This window comes from Sus scrofa, chromosome 13 (genome assembly GCF_054392235.1).
Source record: "Sus scrofa isolate SSC_HxYL_T2T_F1_AM1 chromosome 13, Sscrofa_HxYL_maternal_Yorkshire_Landrace_v2.0, whole genome shotgun sequence".
In the NCBI taxonomy this organism is placed as follows: domain Eukaryota; kingdom Metazoa; phylum Chordata; class Mammalia; order Artiodactyla; family Suidae; genus Sus; species Sus scrofa.
The window spans coordinates 176,472,886-176,494,162 of record NC_139395.1 but is presented as its reverse complement, the minus strand read 5'-3'; the positions used below and the strand labels follow the sequence as shown (position 1 = coordinate 176,494,162).

The 21,277-nt window shown below is 35.9% G+C and overlaps 1 protein-coding gene across 4 annotated transcripts in view; it reads right to left on the bottom strand.

Moving 5' to 3' along the window:
- Nucleotides 1–21,277, bottom strand: part of LOC146397788 (uncharacterized) — a 797,689-nt gene that overhangs the window by 619,966 nt on the left and 156,446 nt on the right. For 2 of the 4 annotated variants that reach the window (XR_014823571.1, XM_084989128.1), the window contains exon 1: nucleotides 2,596–2,830. The exons of 1 other annotated variant lie outside the window; for it this stretch is intronic. Coding sequence is in view for 1 of the 3 variants with exons in the window: in XM_084989128.1 (XP_084845254.1) it covers nucleotides 2,596–2,662 (67 nt within the window). In the remaining 2 variants the exon portion in view is untranslated. Of the gene's footprint in view, nucleotides 1–2,595; nucleotides 2,831–21,277 lie in introns of those variants that run through there. One more of the 4 variants, XR_014823572.1, reaches the window with a different exon arrangement.

The window sequence follows — 21,277 nt, the reverse complement described above, 5'->3', positions numbered from 1 at the left end:
AGTCAGAGAAAGTAAAATGCTCTATGAGTTCACTTATGTGGAATCTAAAAAAATAAAACAAATGAACAACTATAACAAAATAGAACCAGTGTTACAGACACAGAACAAATAGCTGGTTTCTCAAGGGGAAAGAGATGTGAGGAGCAAAGAAATAGGTGAGGGAGATTAAGCAGTATAAATTTCCAATTGCAAAATAATTGAGTCACAGATATTCAAAATACACTGTGAGAAATAAAGTCAATACCCCTATAATATCTTTGTAATATGACATATTGTAACTAAACTTATGGGGGCAATCATTTTGATATGTATAGAAATATCAAATCACTATGTGGTGTAGCAAGAATTAACATAGCTTTGTAGATCAATTATACTTCAAAAACAAACAAGCAAATTTATAAGAGAAAAAAATGAACAGATTAATGGTTACCAGAAGTCAGAGGTATGAAGAGGGGAACTGGATAAATGCAGTCAAAACATACAAACCTCCAGTTATAAATAAGTACTAGGGGTATAATAAATAAGTACTAGGGGTATAACATACAACATGATAAATAGAACACAGCTGTATGTTATATATGGAAGTTGTTAAGAGAGTAAATCCTAAGAATTCTCATTAAAAGAAAAAAGGTTTACTCTTTAATTTTGTATTCATATGAGATGAATGTTCACTAAACATATTGTGAAAATTATTTCGTGACATATGTAAGTCAAATCATTACGCTGTACACCTGAGACTTAGGCAGTGCTGTATATCAATTATATTTCAATTAAACTGGGGAAAAAACAACTACTGTACCAGCATAAAAACAGACACATCAACCAATGGAACAGAAAAGAGAGCTCAGAAGCAAATCCACACATATAAGGTCAACTAATCTTTTAAATAGGCACCATGAATACACAATGGGGAAATCAGAGTCTCTCCATAAATGATGTTGGGGAACACTGGATATTCAAATGCAAGAGAATGAAACTGGACAGTGATTTGACACCATTCACAAAAATTAACTCAAAATGGATCAAAGACTTACATGTAAGTCCATAAAACTGCTGGAAGGAAACAGAAGGAAATTCTCTGACATTGTTCTTAGCAAGGATATTTTTGCTTTTGACACCCAAAGCAAAAGAAACAGAAGCAAAAGTAAACAAGTGAGACTACACCAAACCATAAATCTTTGGCACAGCAGAGGAAACCATCAACAAAATGAAAAGGCAACCTACCAAATGGGAAAATATATTGATAATACATATATCTGATAAGGGGTTAGTATACAAAATATGTAAAAAAAAACCTCATACAACTCAATAACAATAATAATTCCATTAAAAATGGGCAGAGAAAAGGGAGTGGGAGGGATCGGGAGCTTGGGCTTGTCAGACACAACTTAGAATAGATTTACAAGGAGATCCTGCTGAATAGCATTGAGAACTATGTCTAGATACTCATGTTGAAACAGAAGAAAGGGTGGGGGAAAAATGTAATTGTAATGTATACATGTAAGGATAACCTGACCCCCTTGCTGTACAGTGGGAAAATAAAAAAAAATTAAAAAAAATTAAAAAAAATTAAAAAAACAAAAAAGTATAATTTATTTGCAATGTTGTGCCAATTTACTCTGTCCAGCAAAGTGACCAATTCATACATGTATATACACTGCTTTTCTATAATACCTTCCATCACTGTCTATCCCGAGAGACTGCAAATAGTTCCCTGGGGCAGAAAAATTAATAGACAATTTTTCCAAAGTAGACACATATACAAGGCATATGGAAAAATGCTCAACAGTATGAATTATCTGGGAAATGCACTTCAAAACCATATTGAGATAGCATCTCACACCTATTAGAATAGTTGTCACCCAGGAGACAAAAGATAGCAAATGTTGGCAAGGCTGTGGAGGAAAGGGAACTCATGTGCACTATTGGTGAGAATGTAAATTGGTACAGCTACTATCAAAAACATTATGAAGGTTTTCAAAAAATTAAAAGTTGAACTACTGCGTAATCCAGCAATTTCATCTCTGATTATGCATACAAAGAAAACAAATCAACTTTACAGCAGCATAATCCACAACAGCCAAATCACAGAAAAACTGGAGTGTCCACTGTGGGATGAATGGATAAAGAAAATATTATTCACAGCCACACACAAAATGGAATGTTACTCAGCCATAAAAAAGAAGGAAATCCTGCTATTTGAAACAATATGCATGGAGGTTGAGGGCACTGGCTATTTCTAAACAAGTCAGACTCTTAGAATCAGAGGGTAGAATGCTGGTTGTCAGGGGCTGAAGTCAGGGGGAACTGGTGGAAGGGAACAAACTTCCAGTTGTAAAATAACAATGTAACTACTGTTATAGTTAATACTGTTTTATATACTAGAAATTTGCTTAAGAGTAAATATTAGAAGTTCACACCACACACCAATAAAACAGTAATTATGTGAGGGAATGGAGGGAATCAAGCTATGTCACAATCATTTCACAATACATACCTGCATCAAATCATCACCTCACCGCTTACACTTCCACAGTGTTGTATGTCAATTATATATCAAAAAGCTAGGAAAATAATAAAAGCAATGGTACTTACCATTACGTATGTACCTGAGTCTGTCCTTCAGAGGAAAAGCGGGAGAAATAGGCAGCGACCGCCCCATGAGACAAATTCTAGATCCGTCACTGCTGTCAGGAGGAACCAGCCCTAAAGGTATGCAATGAAACACGGTGTTTGGGTTGCTGTGGCCTAGAACCTTGGCAAATCTCGGAGAGTGCCGGGTATGGAGTCAGAAGCTGACCCTGGGCTTTCTGTCTCCTGGAAGAAGACTAAGTGCCTCGCGCACGCGCATTTCACTCCCCTGTGCCGGCCTTGGGCCATCCCACACCTGCAGGCTTTTAGCCAAATCACAGTCTTCAGTTCCCACACCTGGCGGGCTCCTGGGGTGAGGGGCCAGAGAACAACTACTCTGATTTGGGCATTGAGAGAGGCTTCAGGGATGACTGGAATTTGCTTAATAGGTTGCATGTGCCAAATGGCTAACACACTAGTCTGAGAGAGCACCCAGGTGTTTCTCTTACCAGGCATTAAATTTTGATGCATATTTTGCTTATTGATAGAGATGTATTTCATTTTAATATTTTTTATTTTTATTTTTTTATTTCCTCAATGCATTATTTTTCTACTTTTAATATTTTTAAGTTAAAATGTTCTTTCCAATTTCCACCTAAAGGAAAATGAGAAATAATTCTGAAAGACTATATATTAGAATGATAATAGCTCTATAAGGTAGCTACCAAGCCATGTATAATTTTTAAGATTTTATTTTCTGATATTTACATCTTTCTTTCTTTTTCTTTTTGGCTGTGCAGATGGCATGTGGAACTCCCAGGGCCAGGGATGTAACCAGCACTGCAGCTGCTATCTAAGCCACAATACCGGATCCTTAACTCACTGCACCACGAAGGAATTCTTCAAATTTCATAAGAATATATGAAAGTAATCATTTTGTAATAAAATATTTTCATTTGGATAAATGTAAAATCATAAAGAACTGGTGGGTATTGACATAATCTTATGCCCATAAAGTTACCTCCTCTTACAGTTTTTATTCCAGTGTCAGATTAACCTATCAGGCTGGTTTGATTCAACTGTCCCTCAGGTTTGAAAGCCAGCTTTAATCAATGTGTTGGAGTTGGTGGATTGCTCATTCACTACAAAAGAAAGGACAGCTGCTTTCTCCCAAGCACTGAAATCTTGAGGAAGCCAATCACAGTTATCCCACTTCACCCTCTAAGAGTTCCAGCAAGAGCCTAGAGTAGTGAGGGATATAGTTGATCAACCAGCTTAATGAGTCCAGGAAACTTGCACTTACACTGACACAAGTGGAAGTGAAATTAAGTAGGAGAACCAAGGGAAGACAGAACCCAAAAGAGCTGCTTTAAGAGAGATGTGGAAGGAGTTCCCATTGTGGCTCAGCAGGGAATGACCCTGACTAATATCTATGAAGATGTGGGTTTAATCCCTGGCCTCACTCAGAGGGTTAAGGATCCTGCATTGCTACAAGCTGTAGCATAGCAGCAGATGCAGTTCAGATCTCACATTGCTATGGCTGTGGTGTAGGCCAGTCATCTATGGACTCCTAGCACAGGAATTTCCATATGCTACAGATGTGTCACATAAAAAAGGCAAGAAAAAAAAAGAGAGAGAGAGAAAGAGAAATGTAGAGAAAATGGGGAAGTGGGCAGCAATGGGACAGACATAAAGATGGTAGCAGGGAAAGTGGAAAGGAAAGTGAGATAGAAGAGAAGATACAAAAGGTAGGAAAGTGCTGTAGAGGGTGTTCAAGAGTTCAAGTCACTCACTTAGGAGCAAGAGTTCAAGTCACTCAGGAGAAATGGAATAACAACAAAGTTGATCTCAGTTGTGTCTCAGTAATGACACAGGTATATAAATAGGTAAAAATTCATTAGACTGTATTCATAAGATTTGCATGTCATATTACATGTGTGTTGTATCTTAATTTTCAAAAATACATCAAGCACCAGTGGTCTGCTCAGATTCTGGGGCTTGAAAATTCCCTGGTAATTAGGGAGGGAAGTCAAGGAGAATTCATCCACTCACACTACTAGGGATCAAACAAACAAACAAAAAAGCCAAAAGAAAAAAAAAAAAACAAAAAACTATGGTTTTCAAAAAAAGAAGTACCAAATTGCAATTCCTTTTCTTTCTTTCAACTCAGGCTTAACTGCTATCTTAATTATCAAGATTATAAACCTAAATAACTTGATATTTATAGTGATATAAATAATTGATAATATAAATAATATAAATAACAACTGAAATTTGTATCAATTATATAGATGTATCCAAATATTTATGTTTTTATCAATATCAATGAGATTATACATAGGGCACCAAAACAGCACAATTGAAAGATGTTTCTTTTTATCTCCAGACCAGAAAATACTGAAGATTCTTTTGGATAAAGAAATTGCAATCACTGAAAATCATTAATGCATTCCTGAAAGTGATAATTTGTCTTGTGAGGTTTTGTTGTTGGTATTAAATTGGTATTAAATTACATTTGTAAAAGTCTTAAGTTCTCATAAAATCAGCCATTGTGACTGTTACTGAGTACCCTTGTAGTTGATAGTCCTCACAATATTTCACAAGAGAAGGAGAACAAGAAATATTTGTTGAATAAATGATTGCAGTTCAATGCTGCTGGGAGGAATCCAAGCCCCAATAGGAATTCAAGGTCCTTCACTAGAGAATATGTACCATTTCAAAGCTGAAGAGTATACAAATCCTTTATGAATTAAACCTTTGATGTAGGCTATCAGGGGACAGGGCACTAGAGTGATTTGACTGAGACTGGATTGTTTTCTTTAATTAAAAGGATTGGTTATCAGCCTGATGGATAGATTTTCTAGGACTCTGTTTCATGTAATGAAAGTGTGATTCTTAAAAGATAAACTCAGCCCCCCTCACTAATGATAGCTCTGGCCCAAAGGGCTGTCTCAACACAAACTCTCTTCTCATTTGTTACCAATTCCTCAAACATCCAAAACTTACTTCTGCCTTAAGGACTTTTCACTATCATCTCTGTACTTGACATGCTCTTCCCTGTGGGTGGAAGAAAACAGGACCATAAGCCTCAAGCTTGAAAGCATGTAGTTAGAGTAAGGAAAGAAAACAGAATATAGAGATCATGGAAAATCATGACCTCCTCTTGAAATGCCAAGAAGGTTATGCTAGGAAAGAACTTTAGATAGTTAAGGCTTATGGGCCCTGTGAGGGGAACAAACAGGCCTGCTGTAAAGGCTAATATATGCCTTCCTGAGATAAGATCTGATGATTGTTAGAACAGACTCTGTTAATCATAATCCCCCAGACTTGTATAGTCTTTGTAAGTTTCATTATAGTCTTCACCCCCCAACACTTTTACACATATTCTTTCTTCACAATTCTAATAAAAGGTAGACCCTGTGTTTGCTCAGAGCTCTTGCTTGTCACAGCATTAGCCATCCCTGTGCCTTCTTCAAACTGTCTCCAGGCACAGCCTAAGTTCTGATTGTCACAGAAAATGAATCTTCCCCAGACTGCCATGGCTGTCTTCTTGCTAATCATGTCTCCACTTGACTAGGCCACCTTTCCTCTAGACCTTTCCCAATCTTCTGATATAAAGTAATTCCCAGTCATACTTTATCACACCAGTACATTTTACTCTCATCATAGCACTTTCTGGTTTTTGCTATTCTCCTTATTTATGTATTTATTTATATTTGCTTCCCTGGTCTTCCCTATTAGAATGGAAGCTTCATGAGAAGGATGGATTGGGAGTTTGGAATTGGCATATGCATACTTTTGTATAAGGAATGGATGCTTAATGGGTGCCTGCTGTATAGCACAGAGGACTCGTCTCAGTAATCTGTGATAACCTATATGGGGAAAGGATCTGAAAATATTGAGTACATGTATAAAAATATAAAAATATGTCTATATATATAACTGAATTACTTTGCTTCTCAGCAGAAATTAACACCATGTTGTAAATCAACTACACTTCAATAATTTTTTTAAAATGGAAAAAAGCCAAAAAATTAAAAATTAAATTAAAAAAAAGGAATCCATGAGAACAGAATCTATAATTGTGACCATATAGAATTGTTGGTTTTCAAACTGTACACAGAGGACAAGTGGAGACCAAAGAAAGAGGTGGACCACTCCAAACTAGTAGTTTTAATAAGCAAGGGAACGTACATACAAGGCTTGAATTGGGCAGCTACAAGGCAAGTAGATCTCTGTATTGACCCACAAGGACGTTAACATTTTATGTAGAGGCATAAACTGTATTCAGGCACATGTACCATCCAGATGGTCTCAACAGCACCTTGTTATCTCAAGGCTGTGTCTTTGAAACAACTTCCACAGTGGGAACACTGGGCCAGAAGTACTTTCCAAGGACAGGTAAGGGGATAATAGCTCAGGTGCCCAGTTTCAGGTTTCAGGTTAACCAGCACTTACTTCTTCTTGATGACCTCCTCTAACAATAGAAAGTACTATAAAGTATTTCTTGAATGAATATTTAAAAAATGGTACCCAGAAATGGAGGCTGTTTTGTGGTACTGAACATAAGAACTTTTCAAAATGCTTAAGTAAGGATAAAATTTTTCAAAAATTTGTAAGAAAATTACAATAAAGAGAAATGTGTACATGCTCCTTTTCACTGACACTGGGAATCTTTCTATGAGCTCAAGTTGTTTCATGGGTAAGAGGTGAGCTGGGGCAACATTCATCATTCTTCCATAGTTCCTCTGGTGAAAACTTGTCCCCAGAATTCTTAACAAGCTCTGACTGAAGGAGAAAGTTTCCTGCATCATCATAGTGATGTGAATCTCACCTAAAATAATCACATTGCCCTAGAATTCACATCTGAGATCACGGGTTGATTTCTACTTTTTTTTTTCTTTTCTGTGTCTGCAGGGTCCATATCAGAAATATGAACAAAACTTATATGAGAAAAAAAATGTATACATGTATGTATACCTGGGTAATCATGCTGTACAGTAGAAAAATTGTATTGGGGAAATAACAATCTAAAAAAAATAAAACAAAACAAAATAGGAAAAAAAAGAAATAAGCACAATCCTGAAAAAAAGTGAGGTTGTAATCTAAGTAAGGTGAATAAGACTTATACTCATGAAATTCCAGAGGATCACACAGGCAATCTTGAGACTTGAGAAGGTGTTAAATGGGTAAAAAGAGCTTGGGAAGTGGGGAGAAGATAGATAAGCTTGTTTCAAATAGACCATGGATTGACCTTAAGGAATAGGTGGGATTTGGATAGATGTAAGATAATGATGAAGATAATACAGTTAAGGCAAAAGGCACCAAATGAAGAAGGAAAGTGATATATTCAGAAAGCCACAAATAGAAGGGTTTGACTTAGGGATGGCACATGGGGAGTTCAGAATACAAGGAGATAAAGTGAACTCAAATGATGTAAGGTTAGAAAAATCCAGGTATGTAATCAAACAAACAAATTGTGACTCATGGTTGATAGGCAATAGGGATTTATTACACTAAAAATGATGGGAAAGTTCTAAATAAGGAACTACTTTGAGGAAAGAAATCTTTACAGAAGCTACTTCTAGATTTGCCAGAAAATTTTAGTAATTTTTTTTCAGCTGCACCTGGGGCATGTGAAAGTTCCTAGGGCCATGGATCAAACCTGTGCCACAGCAGAAACCTGATCCACTGCAGTGACAATGCCAGATCCTTAACCCACTCACCACAAGAGAACTCTGTGAGGGAAGTTTAAAGGTTATTCTATTAGTAGTTAGACGTATAAGATGAAAGATATAGTGAATGCCATTTTAAATGAGTATTCTAGAAATTCTATATTGTTGTAAAAAGAAGTGAGAAAGGTGATATTTTAAGGCCTCTGCTCACACAACCTTTCCTCTGAGTCAATAAGTCCTATGAATAAATCCTTCTTTTATGAAGCATTTGTTGACAAATCCAGAGGGAATTTTTTTCTTCCCACCTACAATTTGATATTCAGACCGGTAATGAGGATAAATGGTATAAACTCATATGAATTAAAATCAAAAGATGACCCTTAAAATTTTCTTAGAAATGGGCATAAGTGACATGTACCAATGACGTAATATTTAGCAATGACATGAATATTATCATTGACTTGTTGGTAGATATATTCTCCTTAATAATCAAGAAGGTAGAATTTTATTACTGCATCTATGTAAAAACTACTATCAGATAACCAAATAGCCTTTCGCAACTCTTATTTGGGAAATCCAGGTGGAAAATCATTTAAATTTTTTTGGTAGAAATATGAACTTTCAGAAACTTTTTAAAAAGTTTTTTTAAGGTTTTTTTTCTTTTAATTTTTATTTTTAAATTTTTTTGCAATCCTCAAAATCCTTCCTCTACCCTAAGGTCCACTGTATAATTCATTTGAATCACTTCTGAATTTAAGGGAAACCTAAATTTACCCAAAAATAAGTAAGGAAAAGCATAATTTTAGAGTAAGAACAGAAGATTTTGGAATTTCTTTTAATAATGTGGTTTGCTATATAACTTACAAGTTAACAGATAAAATAGAATATTAGCCTCTACAATGAAATGGTATTTAAAATGTTTGTGTTATATGAGGGCTTAATCTATAAAATATACAAAAAAGTATACAACTCAAAAGCAAAAAAAAAAATGACAATTGAAAAATGGGCAAAAGAGTTAAAGAGAAATTTCTCTAAAAAGATATACAGATGGCCACAAGCACATGAATAAATGCTCAACATCACTGATTATTAGAGAAATGCAAATCAAAACTACTCTGAGGTACCACCTCATGCCTGTCAGAATGGTCAATATTAACAAGTGAACAAATAACAAATGCTGGAGAGGGTGTGGAAAATAGGAAACTCCCACACTCTTGGTGGGGATATAAATCAGTACATACAACCACTATGGAACCAATATGGAGATACCTCAGAAAACTAAATAAACAACTAACATATGACCCAGCAATCCAACTCTTTGGCATATATCTGGACAAAACTTTCCTTGAAAAAGATGAATGCACACATATATTCATTGCAGCACTATTCACAATAGCCAAGACATGGAAACAACCTAAATGTCCATTGACAGATGAATGGATTAAGAAGATAGGGTATATATACATAATGGAATACTACTCATCCATAAAAAAGGACAAAATAATGCCATTTGGAGCAACATGGATGGAGCTAGAGACTCTCATGCTAAGTGAAGTAAATCAGAAAGAGAAAGACAAATACCTTTGATATCACTTATAACTGGAATCTGATGTACTGCCCAAATGAAGCTTTCCACAAAAAGAAAATCATGGACTTGGTGAATAGACTTGTAGTTGCCAATGGGGAGAGGGAGGGAGTGGGATGGACTGGGATCCTGGGGTTAATAGATGCAAATTACTGCATTTGAAGTGGATAAGCAATGAGATCCTGCTGTATAGCACAGGGAACTATCCAGTCACTTTTGGTGGAACATGATGGAGGATAAGGTGAGAATAATTTAAGCACTTTGAAGTCCAGCAGAAATTAACACAACATTGTAAATCAACTATCCTTCAATTTTTAAAAGTCCATGAAGATAGAAAAAATGTACTGAATGTTTAATAAAAGTGAATGTTTTATAGAATCTCAGAACATTATGAATCCCTTGACATTCAAGAGTAAAACTTGACACTGCAGAGTTAGTGCATTACATGAACACAAGTGGTCTCAAGAATGCGTCACCATAATATATGAATATATTCCTGAATGTTTTGAGATGTGTACAAGATCATCATCAAACTCTTATGTTTTATATCCTGAATCCCATTATCACAAGAATGCAACAGACACTTCCTCAACATATCTACTGTGATTTAGCCACTACAGAATTGTAAAGGGCAGAAAATAGAAGTAGGATCTCTAATAACTATTATGTGGTTATCAGGCTTTAAAACATAGCACACATGGGAGTTCCCATCATGGCAAGTGGTAATGAACTTGACTAGTATCCATGAGGAGGCAGATTTGATCCCTGGACCTGCTCAGTGGGTTAAGGATGCAGTGTTGCCATGAGCTGTGGTGTAGGTCAGAGAATGGCTCAGATCCCATGTTGCTGTAGATGTGGCACAAACCTAAGAGCATGTAATTTTTTAATTAATTAAAATATTATTTCTTATTATAAAAATAATATTTAGTATAGACAATTTTAAAGAAAAGAAGAAAAAAATGACCTATAACTTCCATTGCACAGAGAAAATTAGTTTTAAAATTTTGGTGTGTTTGTGTGCTGCCTTTCCTTTTCATTCATATGTAAGTCTTTATTTGGAAAATTAGGATTATTCTGTATATAAAACTACATTTTCCACATATTTTATTATGTCTATTTTATTATCACATTAAATATTCTAAATTAATATTTTTATGTTATAATATTTGTTGTTTGTTGAGTTTTTAATTTTTAAATATTTTTATTGACATATAGTTGATTTATAATATTGTATTTGTTTCTGGTATACAGCACTGTGATTCAATTATATTCTTTTTCAGAATCTTTTCCCTTATAGGTTATTGTAAAATGTTGAGTATTATTCTCTGTGCTATACAGTAGGTCCCTCTTAGTAATATGTTTTATATATAATAGTATATGTTTATATATATGATTTATAAATATATATAGGATTAAAATAACATTATCATATATATATGTATAATAATGTTATGTTAATTCCAGCCTCCTAATTTATCCCTTCCCATCTTCCCCTTTGGTAGCCTTTGGTTTGTTTTCTGTGTCTGTAAGTCTCTTTATGAAATGAACAACATTTTAAATGATTAAACAATATGGCATCTTATGGATGATATACATTGACTTAAACATACAAACAAAATGTTTACCATTTAAGCTTTTCATTTTTATAAATGATGCATCATTATAAAATGGGCCATTATACAATGGACATAATTACATATAAATCTTTGTCTGAGGTGCTAAATATTTTGTTCTGCTAGATTCATAGTTACTGATTTTAGGTCTGAACATTTAAGTGTTTCCCTAATATTACCAAATTATTTTCCAGTGATTGTACCAGCTAATATGTTGGCCAGGAATGAAATTAAATTCCCAATTTACTGTATTTCAGACAACACTATATAGCATCATCTTTTAAATCTGATTATTTTGATAGGAGAAATAAATATGCCCTCCTAATGATATCAAACTATGTTTCTCTGATTATCAATTGTCAAACATTTTATTTAAAAAAAACATATAAATGTTTGGATTGTTTGTTCTAGTTCTGTCAAAAATGTCATGGGTAATTTGATAGGGATTGCATTGAAAGACCCAGAATCGCCAAAGCAATCCTGAGAAACAAAAACCAAGCAGGAGGCATAACTCTCCCAGACTTCAAGAAATACTACAAAGCCACAGTCATCAAAACAGTGTGGTACTGGTACCAAAACAGACAGACAGACCATTGGAACAGAATAGAGAATCTGGAAATAAACCCTGACACCTATGGTCAATTAATCTTTGACAAGGGAGGCAAGAACATAAAATGGGAAAAGGAAAGTCTATTCAGCAAGCATTGCTGGGAAACCTGGACAGCTGCATGCAAAGCAATGAAACTAGAACACACCCTCATACCATGCACAAAAATAAACTCCAAATGGCTGAAAGACTTAAATATACGACAGGACACCATCAAACTCCTAGAAGAAAACATAGGCAAAACACTCTCTGACATCAACACCATGAATATTTTCTCAGGCCAGTCTCCCAAAGCAATAGAAATTAGAGCAAAAATAAACAAATGGGACCTCATCAAACTGACAAGCTTTTGCACAGCAAAGGAAACCCAAAAGAAAACAAAAGGACAACTTACAGAATGGGAGAAAATAGTTTCAAATGATGCAACTGACAAGGGCTTAATCTCTAGAATATATAAGCAACTTAAACAACTCAACAGCAAAAAAACCAATCAATCAATGGAAAAATGGGCAAAAGACCTGAATAGACATTTCTCCAAAGAAGATATACAGATGGCCAACAAACACATGAAAAAATGCTCAACATCGCTGATTATAAGAGAAATGCAAATCAAAACTACCATGAGATACCACCTCACACCAGTCAGATGGCCATCATTAATAAATCCACAAATGGCAAGTGCTGGAGGGGCTGTGGAGAAAAGGGAACCCTCTCGCACTGCTGGTGGGAATGTAAACTGGTACAGCCACTATGGAGAACAGTTTGGAGATACCTTAGAAATCTATACATAGAACTTCCATATGACCCTGCAATCCCACTCTTGGGCATCTATCTGCACAAAGCTCTACTTAAAAGAGACACATGCACCCACATGTTCATTGCAGCACTATTCACAATAGCCAGGACATGGAAACAACCCAAATGTCCATCGACAGATGATTGGATTCGGAAGAGGTGGTATATATACACAATGGAATACTACTCAGCCGTAAAAAAGAATGACATAATGCCATTTGCAGCAACATGGATGGAACTAGAGAATCTCATACTGAGTGAAATGAGCCAGAAAGACAAAGACAAATACCATATGATATCACTCATAACTGGAATCTAATATCCAGCACAAATGAACATCTCCTCAGAAAAGAAAATCATGGACTTGGAGAAGAGACTTGTGGTTGCCTGATGGGAGGGGGAGGGAGTGGGAGGGATCGGGAGCTTGGGCTTATCAGACACAACCTAGAATAGATTTACAAGGAGATCCTGCTGAATAGCATTGAGAACTATGTCTAGATACTCATGTTGCAACAGAAGAAAGGGTGGGGGAAAAAACTGTAACTGCAATGTATACATGTAAGGATAACCTGACCCCCTTGCTGTACAGTGGGAAAAAAAAAAAAAAAAAAAAGAGTCATGGCACAAAGCCAAGTAGAATCTGGTGAAGTGTCATATTGAAACAAAACAGTTATCGAAGTATTTTGAGTACAATAAACTGTTATATTGTCAGATCCAAAAAAAAAAACATATTCCTTATGAGATATTTTCTTTTTGTCCTTTTAGAGCTGTACCCACGGCATATAGAGGGTTCCAGGCTAGTGGCTGAATCAGAGCTGCAGCCACCAGCCTACACTACAGCTTCAACAATGCTGGAACTGAGCAGTGCCTGCGACCTATACCACAGCTCACAGCTAGACCCTTAACCCACTGAGTGAGGCCAGGGATCAAGCCTGCATCCTCATGGATATTAGGCAGATTTGTTTCCATTGAGCCATGATGGAAACAACTCCTAAGACTTTTCTGTTGCTGTTCTTTATCTATTTTCTAGTGATATTCCAACTGATTGTAGAGCTCTTTATGGAGGAAGTTCTTATTGTGGCTCCATGAAATGAATCCAACTAGTATCCATGAGGATGCAGGTTCAATCCCTGGCCTTGCTCAGGGGGTTGGAGATCAGGCATTGCTGTGAACTATGGTGCAGGTTGCAGATGTGGCTTGAATCCCACATTGCCATGGCTGTAGCATAGGCTGGCAGCTGTGGCTCTGATTCGACCCCTAGGCTGGGAAATTCCATATGTCGTGGAAGTGGCCCTCAAAAAAACAAACAAACAAACAAAAAACAACAAAGAAAGAAAAGAAAGAAAAAGTTCTTTACAAAAAAAACTATAGAAATTATGTCATATTAATTGTGATAATTTCCCAATTCATATCTCATATTTGATGTTACTCATGATGTTTTCGACAGTTATATAATTGAATTTACCAATTTTTAACTCGAAAATGCTTCAATTTCTTTTGATAGTATTTACATTTCTTTAGAATTCTTTATGAACATGCACTTTTATATTGCATGAATAAAGGATATAAATACCAAGAGACTATCTTAAAGTTTTTATAGTAGAAAAATAGAAAATATAAAATTTATCATTCTAACTATATTTAAGCATATACGGTTCACTGGCATTAAGTAAATTTATATTGCTATATAGCCATCCTCACTATATAACTCCAGAAACTTATCATCTTACCAAATTGAAGCTCTGTACCCATTAAACAATAATTCCTGTTTCTTCCCATCCCCTGACAACCACATTCTACTTTCTGTCTGTAGGAGTTTGACTACTTTAATTCATGTTAAGTGGAATAATAATATTTATCCATCTGTGTCTAGTTTATTTCACTTAGCACAATGTCATCCATAATAATCAATATTTTAACATGTATCAGAATGTTATTTCCTTTTTAAGGATGAATACTATTCCAGTTTATGTCTATACCACATTTTGTTGATCCATTCATCCAGCAGTGGAAAGTTGAGTTGTTTCCACCTTTGGATATCCTGAATAATGCACACACATGGGTGCACAAAAATAGTCTTTCAGACAACATGGCTAATCTGTACAGACACCGTCACTGAAATTGTTTGGGAACACTAATATCAATTGCTGATGCCTAAATTATGAATCAGCTTTACCTAACCTACATAGATAAATCTTTTTGCACTTAATATTCCTTTCAAAAACCTCAAAAGCCATCTTTTTGAATGTTTTTTCTTGAAAATATGCTGGGAAAATTTTAAATAACTAGCTTAAAAGGTGAGAGCTCCTGGAGATTAATACTCCAAAATGCACATAACTTGTCAGAGCATTATGGAAAATGTTCCTCACCCTTCTGGCCCAGGCAGAGCTTATGGCTGAACTGGATAGTGTAAAAATTAGTACCTCATTTCTCCACAATTTTTGTCAACAGAGAATTAAGGAATGGATAAAGAAAACCATAACATAAATAATGAATTTTAACTCATGGGATTTACAGATAACCTAGAGCTGAGGATCCTTCTATTTGTGGTATTCTTTGCCATCTACCTGATCACCATGGTGGGGCATCATCTGTATACTCCAATATATGTCTTGCAACCTCACTATTGTGGATTCTTGATGTGCCTCTACCATTACTCCTAAGATGTTAGGGAACTTGTTTTCTGAAAACATAATGGTTTTCCTCTATGAAGGAATGGAACAATTTTATTTTCTTTGCACTGTTGAAACTGAAGACTACTTTCTCCTGGCAGCAATGGCATATGATCACTATGTGGCCATCTGCAACTCATTGCACTATCACACCATGATGTCAAAGAAAGTGTTCAGATGACCACAGGTACCTACAGAGCTGGAAACCTGCATTGCATGATTCATGTTGGGCTTCTATTTAGGTTAGCTTTTTGTGGCTCTATCACATCAAACATTTTTATTGTGATATTCTTCCTGTGTACAGGCTCTCATGTTGATCCTTATGTCAATGACTGATAGTATATATCTTTTCAGGCTCAATTCCAATCTTCACAATAGGTAGTGTCTTAATATCTTAGCTCCATATTCTCTTTATATTTTCAAAATTAAATCCAAAGAGAGAATGATCAAAGCCTCTTCCACCTACCTGAGCATCCTACTTTCTGTCAGTTTCATTATTCTATGGACCTTTTTTTCATGTACATTAGACCACATTTGCTTGAAGAAGGGGATAAAGATATACAAGCTTCTATTTGTTTATAAAAGTAGTTCCTTTACTAAATCCTTTTATGTATAGCCTAAGAAATAAGGAATTAACAACTGTCTTGAGAAAAATTCTGAAGGAAAACAAATATCAAAAAAGATTGGAACACATGACATTTACTGTAGCTTAATGTTTTAAATGCAGAAAAAAACTTCCAAGTGAAATTACATGGAGAAAATGCAAAAACTGTATGTAAAATGTTACAATATATCATAATGTAATCAATTTAAGCAGCAAAATATAAGGAAGAAAATACAAAGGAAAGAGTAAAATGTACCAAATCTTAATTCAAAATAACAAAATTGGGTCACTTTGTTGTACAATAGAACTTGCTGTGGAGAAAAGGGAACCCTCCTGCACTGCTGGTGGGAATGTAAACTGGTACAGCCACTATGGAGAACAGTTTGGAGATACCTTAGAAATCTATACATAGAACTTCCATATGACCCCGCAATCCCACTCTTGGGCATCTATCCGGACAAAGCTCTACTTGAAAGAGACACGTGCACCCGCATGTTCATTGCAGCCCTATTCACAATAGCCAGGACATGGAAACAATCCAAATGTCCATCGACAGATGATTGGATTCGGAAGAGGTGGTATATATACACAATGGAATACTACTCAGCCATAAAAAAGGATGACATAATGCCATTTGCAGCAACATGGATGGAACTAGAGAATCTCATACTGAGTGAAATGAGCCAGAAAGACAAAGACAAATACCATATGATATCACTTATAACTGGAATCTAATATCCAGCATAAATGAACATCTCCTCAGAAAAGAAAATCATGGACTTGGAGAAGAGACTTGTGGTTGCCTGATGGGAGGGGGAGGGAGTGGGAGGGATCGGGAGCTTGGGCTTATCAGACACAACCTAGAATAGATTTACAAGGAGATCCTGCTGAATAGCATTGAGAACTATGTCTAGATACTCATGTCGCAACAGAAGAAAGGGTGGGGGAAAAAACTGTAACTGCAATGTATACATCTAAGGATGACCTGACCCCCTTGCTGTACAGTGGGAAAAAAAAAAAAAAAAAAAAAAAAAGACAAAGGCACACCTCTATCTGAATGCTAAAATGGGGTACTGCTCTAAAGTGTATAAAGCTGCAAGGATCTAGAGAGACAGCCTGAAATAATGATATTGGTGTTAAGAAGCTAAATGATGCTATGGACTGAGTAACAAACCCTTTTGTAAGTTAGATTGTTTAACAGTACTTGTTTTCTTATTTTCTTATTTTTTGTCTTTTGTCTTTTTAGGGCTGCACCCATGCATATGGAGATTCACAGGCTAGGGGTTTAATCAGAGCTACAGCTGCTGGCCTGCACCACAGCCACTCCAATGCCAGATCCGAGCCGCGTCTGAGATCTACACCACCACAGCAACGCTGGATCCTTAACCCACTGAGAGGGGCCAGGGATCAAACCCGAAACCACATGGTTCCTAGCCAGATTCGTTTCTGCTGCCCCATGACAGGAACTCCAACAGTACTTGTTTTCTAGTAAACTGAAGGAAGACTTATTCAAATTGTCCACTGATAAATTATTAAAAATAAGATCACTAAGTGATGTATGGCATATAAATTGGCAAGCTTTCCAATAAAAATGTGACATCACTGAAACAATTCCTTTCAGTTACATATTTATGTGAACAGTGTTCCTCAGTGTTCATAATATAAAAGCAAACACTTTGAATTAAAAAAAAAAGAACTTGATGAAATATTGTGAATGAACTACACTTTAACCATAATAAAAAAATAACAAAAATCAAAACCAAATTTTGAATTAATTCAAGAAACACAATACCTTGCCAAGATCATGGTCTGTGTCAGCATCAGGTATTATCAGCACTTAAAAGAAAAGCAAAAGTTAATACCCATAAAACAGAAAAAATGTTTTTGAACTGTCACATTGATATCCACAAGTCTGTCCTCTATGTCTGTGAGTCTGTTTCTGTTTGGGGCTAGCTATACTGAAAGAAAGAAATAAGGAAGGATGGGGGAAGGGAGAAAGGAAGGGAAGGAGGGAGGGAAGAAAAGGAAGAAAGGAAGGGAGAGAGGAAAGGAAGAAAAGGAAAGAAGGGAGGGAATGAATGAAGGAAGGAAGGAAGGAAGGAAAGGAAGAAAGGAAGGGAGGAAGGAGGGAGGGAGAGAAAGAAGAACAGAGGGAATGAAGGAAGGAAAGTAGGAAGAAAGGAAGAAAGGAAGGAGAGATAAAAAAGGAGGAGAGATAGAAGGAAAGAAAGAAAAGGTGAAAGAAGGAAATAAAAAGAAACAATTCAGAAGGCTGTAATCCAAGGCATCTGATCAGGTTATAACACTGTGTGAATATACTTACTATTGGGGCAATATATGGAATGTACAGACTTGATTTCAGAAAGTTGGATGTAATGGAATAAAGCTAATAAGTAGTCACTTGAGAAACTCAGGGATTTTGTATTTTATGATAAAGCTGCCCTAAAGGAAAAATAGAATAAAAAAAAATGTCAGACTGAGAAAAAAGGAAGAAAAATAACAAATTAGCTGTTACAAGTAAAAAGGATAACTCTACTAAACGTTAATAGCCAGCTCAAATTATAAGCTTGAAGCATGAGCACTCCAGTTAAGCTAAAAGGGTTTAAGGGTATGTGAAGTTCCAACCAACGAAATCATTTATTACCATGAGTGTCAGAGTTGAGGCAAATGAATTTTGAAGAATCACTTTTAATAGAATTTTGAAGGACGCTGTAGTTAGAATAAATGCATTGAGGAAATAAGTGTGTAAAATAAAAGTGAACATTATATTTCCAAGTTGAAGTTCCTATGATGTTGAATAATTAAAGGCAGGATGTCAATTTTCAAGAGTAATTATCATCACATATATTTATTCCCAGATATACATACATAAAGATGCCATGCGTGTATTTAGATCATCATATGATATTTTACTTTTCTTTTGTTAATGTGGAGTATGACGTTGATTGATTTACATATGTTGAACCATCCTTGTGAACCTGGGATGAACCCTACCTGGTCATGGTGTATAATTTTTGATATGTTGTTAGATTTGGTTGGCTAAGATTTGGTTGAGAATTTTTGCATCTATATTCACCAAAGATATTGGCCGATAGTTTTTTTTTTTTTTTGGTGTTATCTTTGTCTGGTTTTGGCATTAGGGTGATGTTGGCATCATAGAATGTCTTTGGGAGTATTCCTTCTTCTTCAAACTTTTGAAAGAGTTTAAGGAGAAAAAGCATTTGACAAAGTCCAACATCCATTCATGATCAAGACCCTCACCAAAGTGGGTATAGAGGGAACATTCCTGAATATAACCAAAGCCATTTATGATGAACCCACAGAAAATATAATCCTCAATGGGGTAAAACTGAAAGCCTTCTCACTCAAATCTGGAACAAGACAGGGATGCCCATTCTCACCACTGCTCTTCAACATAGTTTTGGAAGGCCTAGCCACAGCAATTAGACAAACAAAAGAAATAAAAGGCATCCATTTAGGAAGAGAAGAGATCAAACTGTCACTGTACACAGACAACATGATACTATACGTAGAAAACCCTAAGGACTCAACCAAAAACTACTTGAACTGATTAATAAATTCAGCAAAGAAGCAGGATATAAGATTAACATTCAGAGTCAGTCTTATTTCTGTATACCAGCAATGAAATATTAGGAAAGGAATACAAAAATACAATACCTTTTAAAATTGTGCCTCAAAAAATCAAATACCTGGGAATATACCTGACCAAGGAGGTAAAGGACTTATATGCCAAGAACTATAAAACTTTAATCAAAGAAATCAAAGAAGATGTAAAGAAATGGAAAGATATTCCATGTTCATGGATTGGAAAAATCAATATTGTAAAAATGGCCATGCTACCCAAAGCAATCTACAGACTCAATGCAATCCCTATCAAATTACTCATGACAGTTTTCACAGAACTAGAACAAACAATCCGAAAATTTACATGGAACAGCAAAAGATCCAGAATTGCCAAAGCAATCCTGAGAAACAAAAACCAAGCAGGGGGCATAACTCTCCCAGACTTCAAGAAATATTACAAAGCCACAGTCCTCAAAACAGTGTGGTACTCGTACCAAAACAGACAGACAGACCAATGGAACAGAATAGAGAATCCGGAAATAAACCCTGACACCTATGGTCAATTAATATTTGACAAGGGAGGCAAGAACATAAAATGGAAAAAGAAAGTCTATTCAGCAAGAATTGCTGGGAAACCTGGACAGCTGCATGCAAAGCATGAAATTAGAACACACCCTCTCACCATGCATGAAAATAAACTCCAAATGGCTGAAAGACTTAAATATACGACAGGACACCATCAAACTCCTAGAAGAGAACTCAGGCAAAACACTCTCTGACATCAACCTCATGAATATTTTCTCAGGTCAGTCTCCCAAAGCAAGAGAAATAAGAGCAAAAATAAACCCATGGGACCTCATCAAACTGACAAGCTTTTGCACAGCAAAGGAAACCCAAAAGAAAGCAAAAAGACAACTTACAGAATGGGAGAAAATAGTTTCAAATGATGCAACAGACAAGGGCTTAATCTCTAGAATATATAAGCAACTTATACAACCCAACAGCAAAAAAGCCAATCAATGGAAAAATGGGCAAAAGACCTGAATAGACATTTCTCTAAGGTAGATAAACAGATGGCCAACAAGCACATGAAAAAATGCTCGACATCTTTGATTATTAGAGAAATGCAAATCAAAACTGCCATGAGATACCACCTCATACCACTCAGAATGGCTGTTATTAAGAAATCCACAAATAACAAGTGCTGGAGGGGTTGTGGAGAAAAGGGAACCCTCCTGCACTGTTGGTGGAAATGTAAGCTGGTACAACGACTATGGAGTACAATATGGGGGTAGCTAAAAAACTATACATAGAAATACAATATAACCCAGCAATCCCACTCTTGGGCATATATCCGGAGAAAATTTTCCTTGAAAATGACACATGCACCCGTATGTTCACTGCTACACTGTTCATAATAGCCAACACCTGGCAACAACCCATATATCCATGGAGAGATGATTGAATTAGGAAGATGTGGTATATATACACAATGGAATACTGCTCAGCCATAAAAAAGAACCAAATAATGCCATTTGTAGCAACATGGATGGAACTAGAGACTCTCATA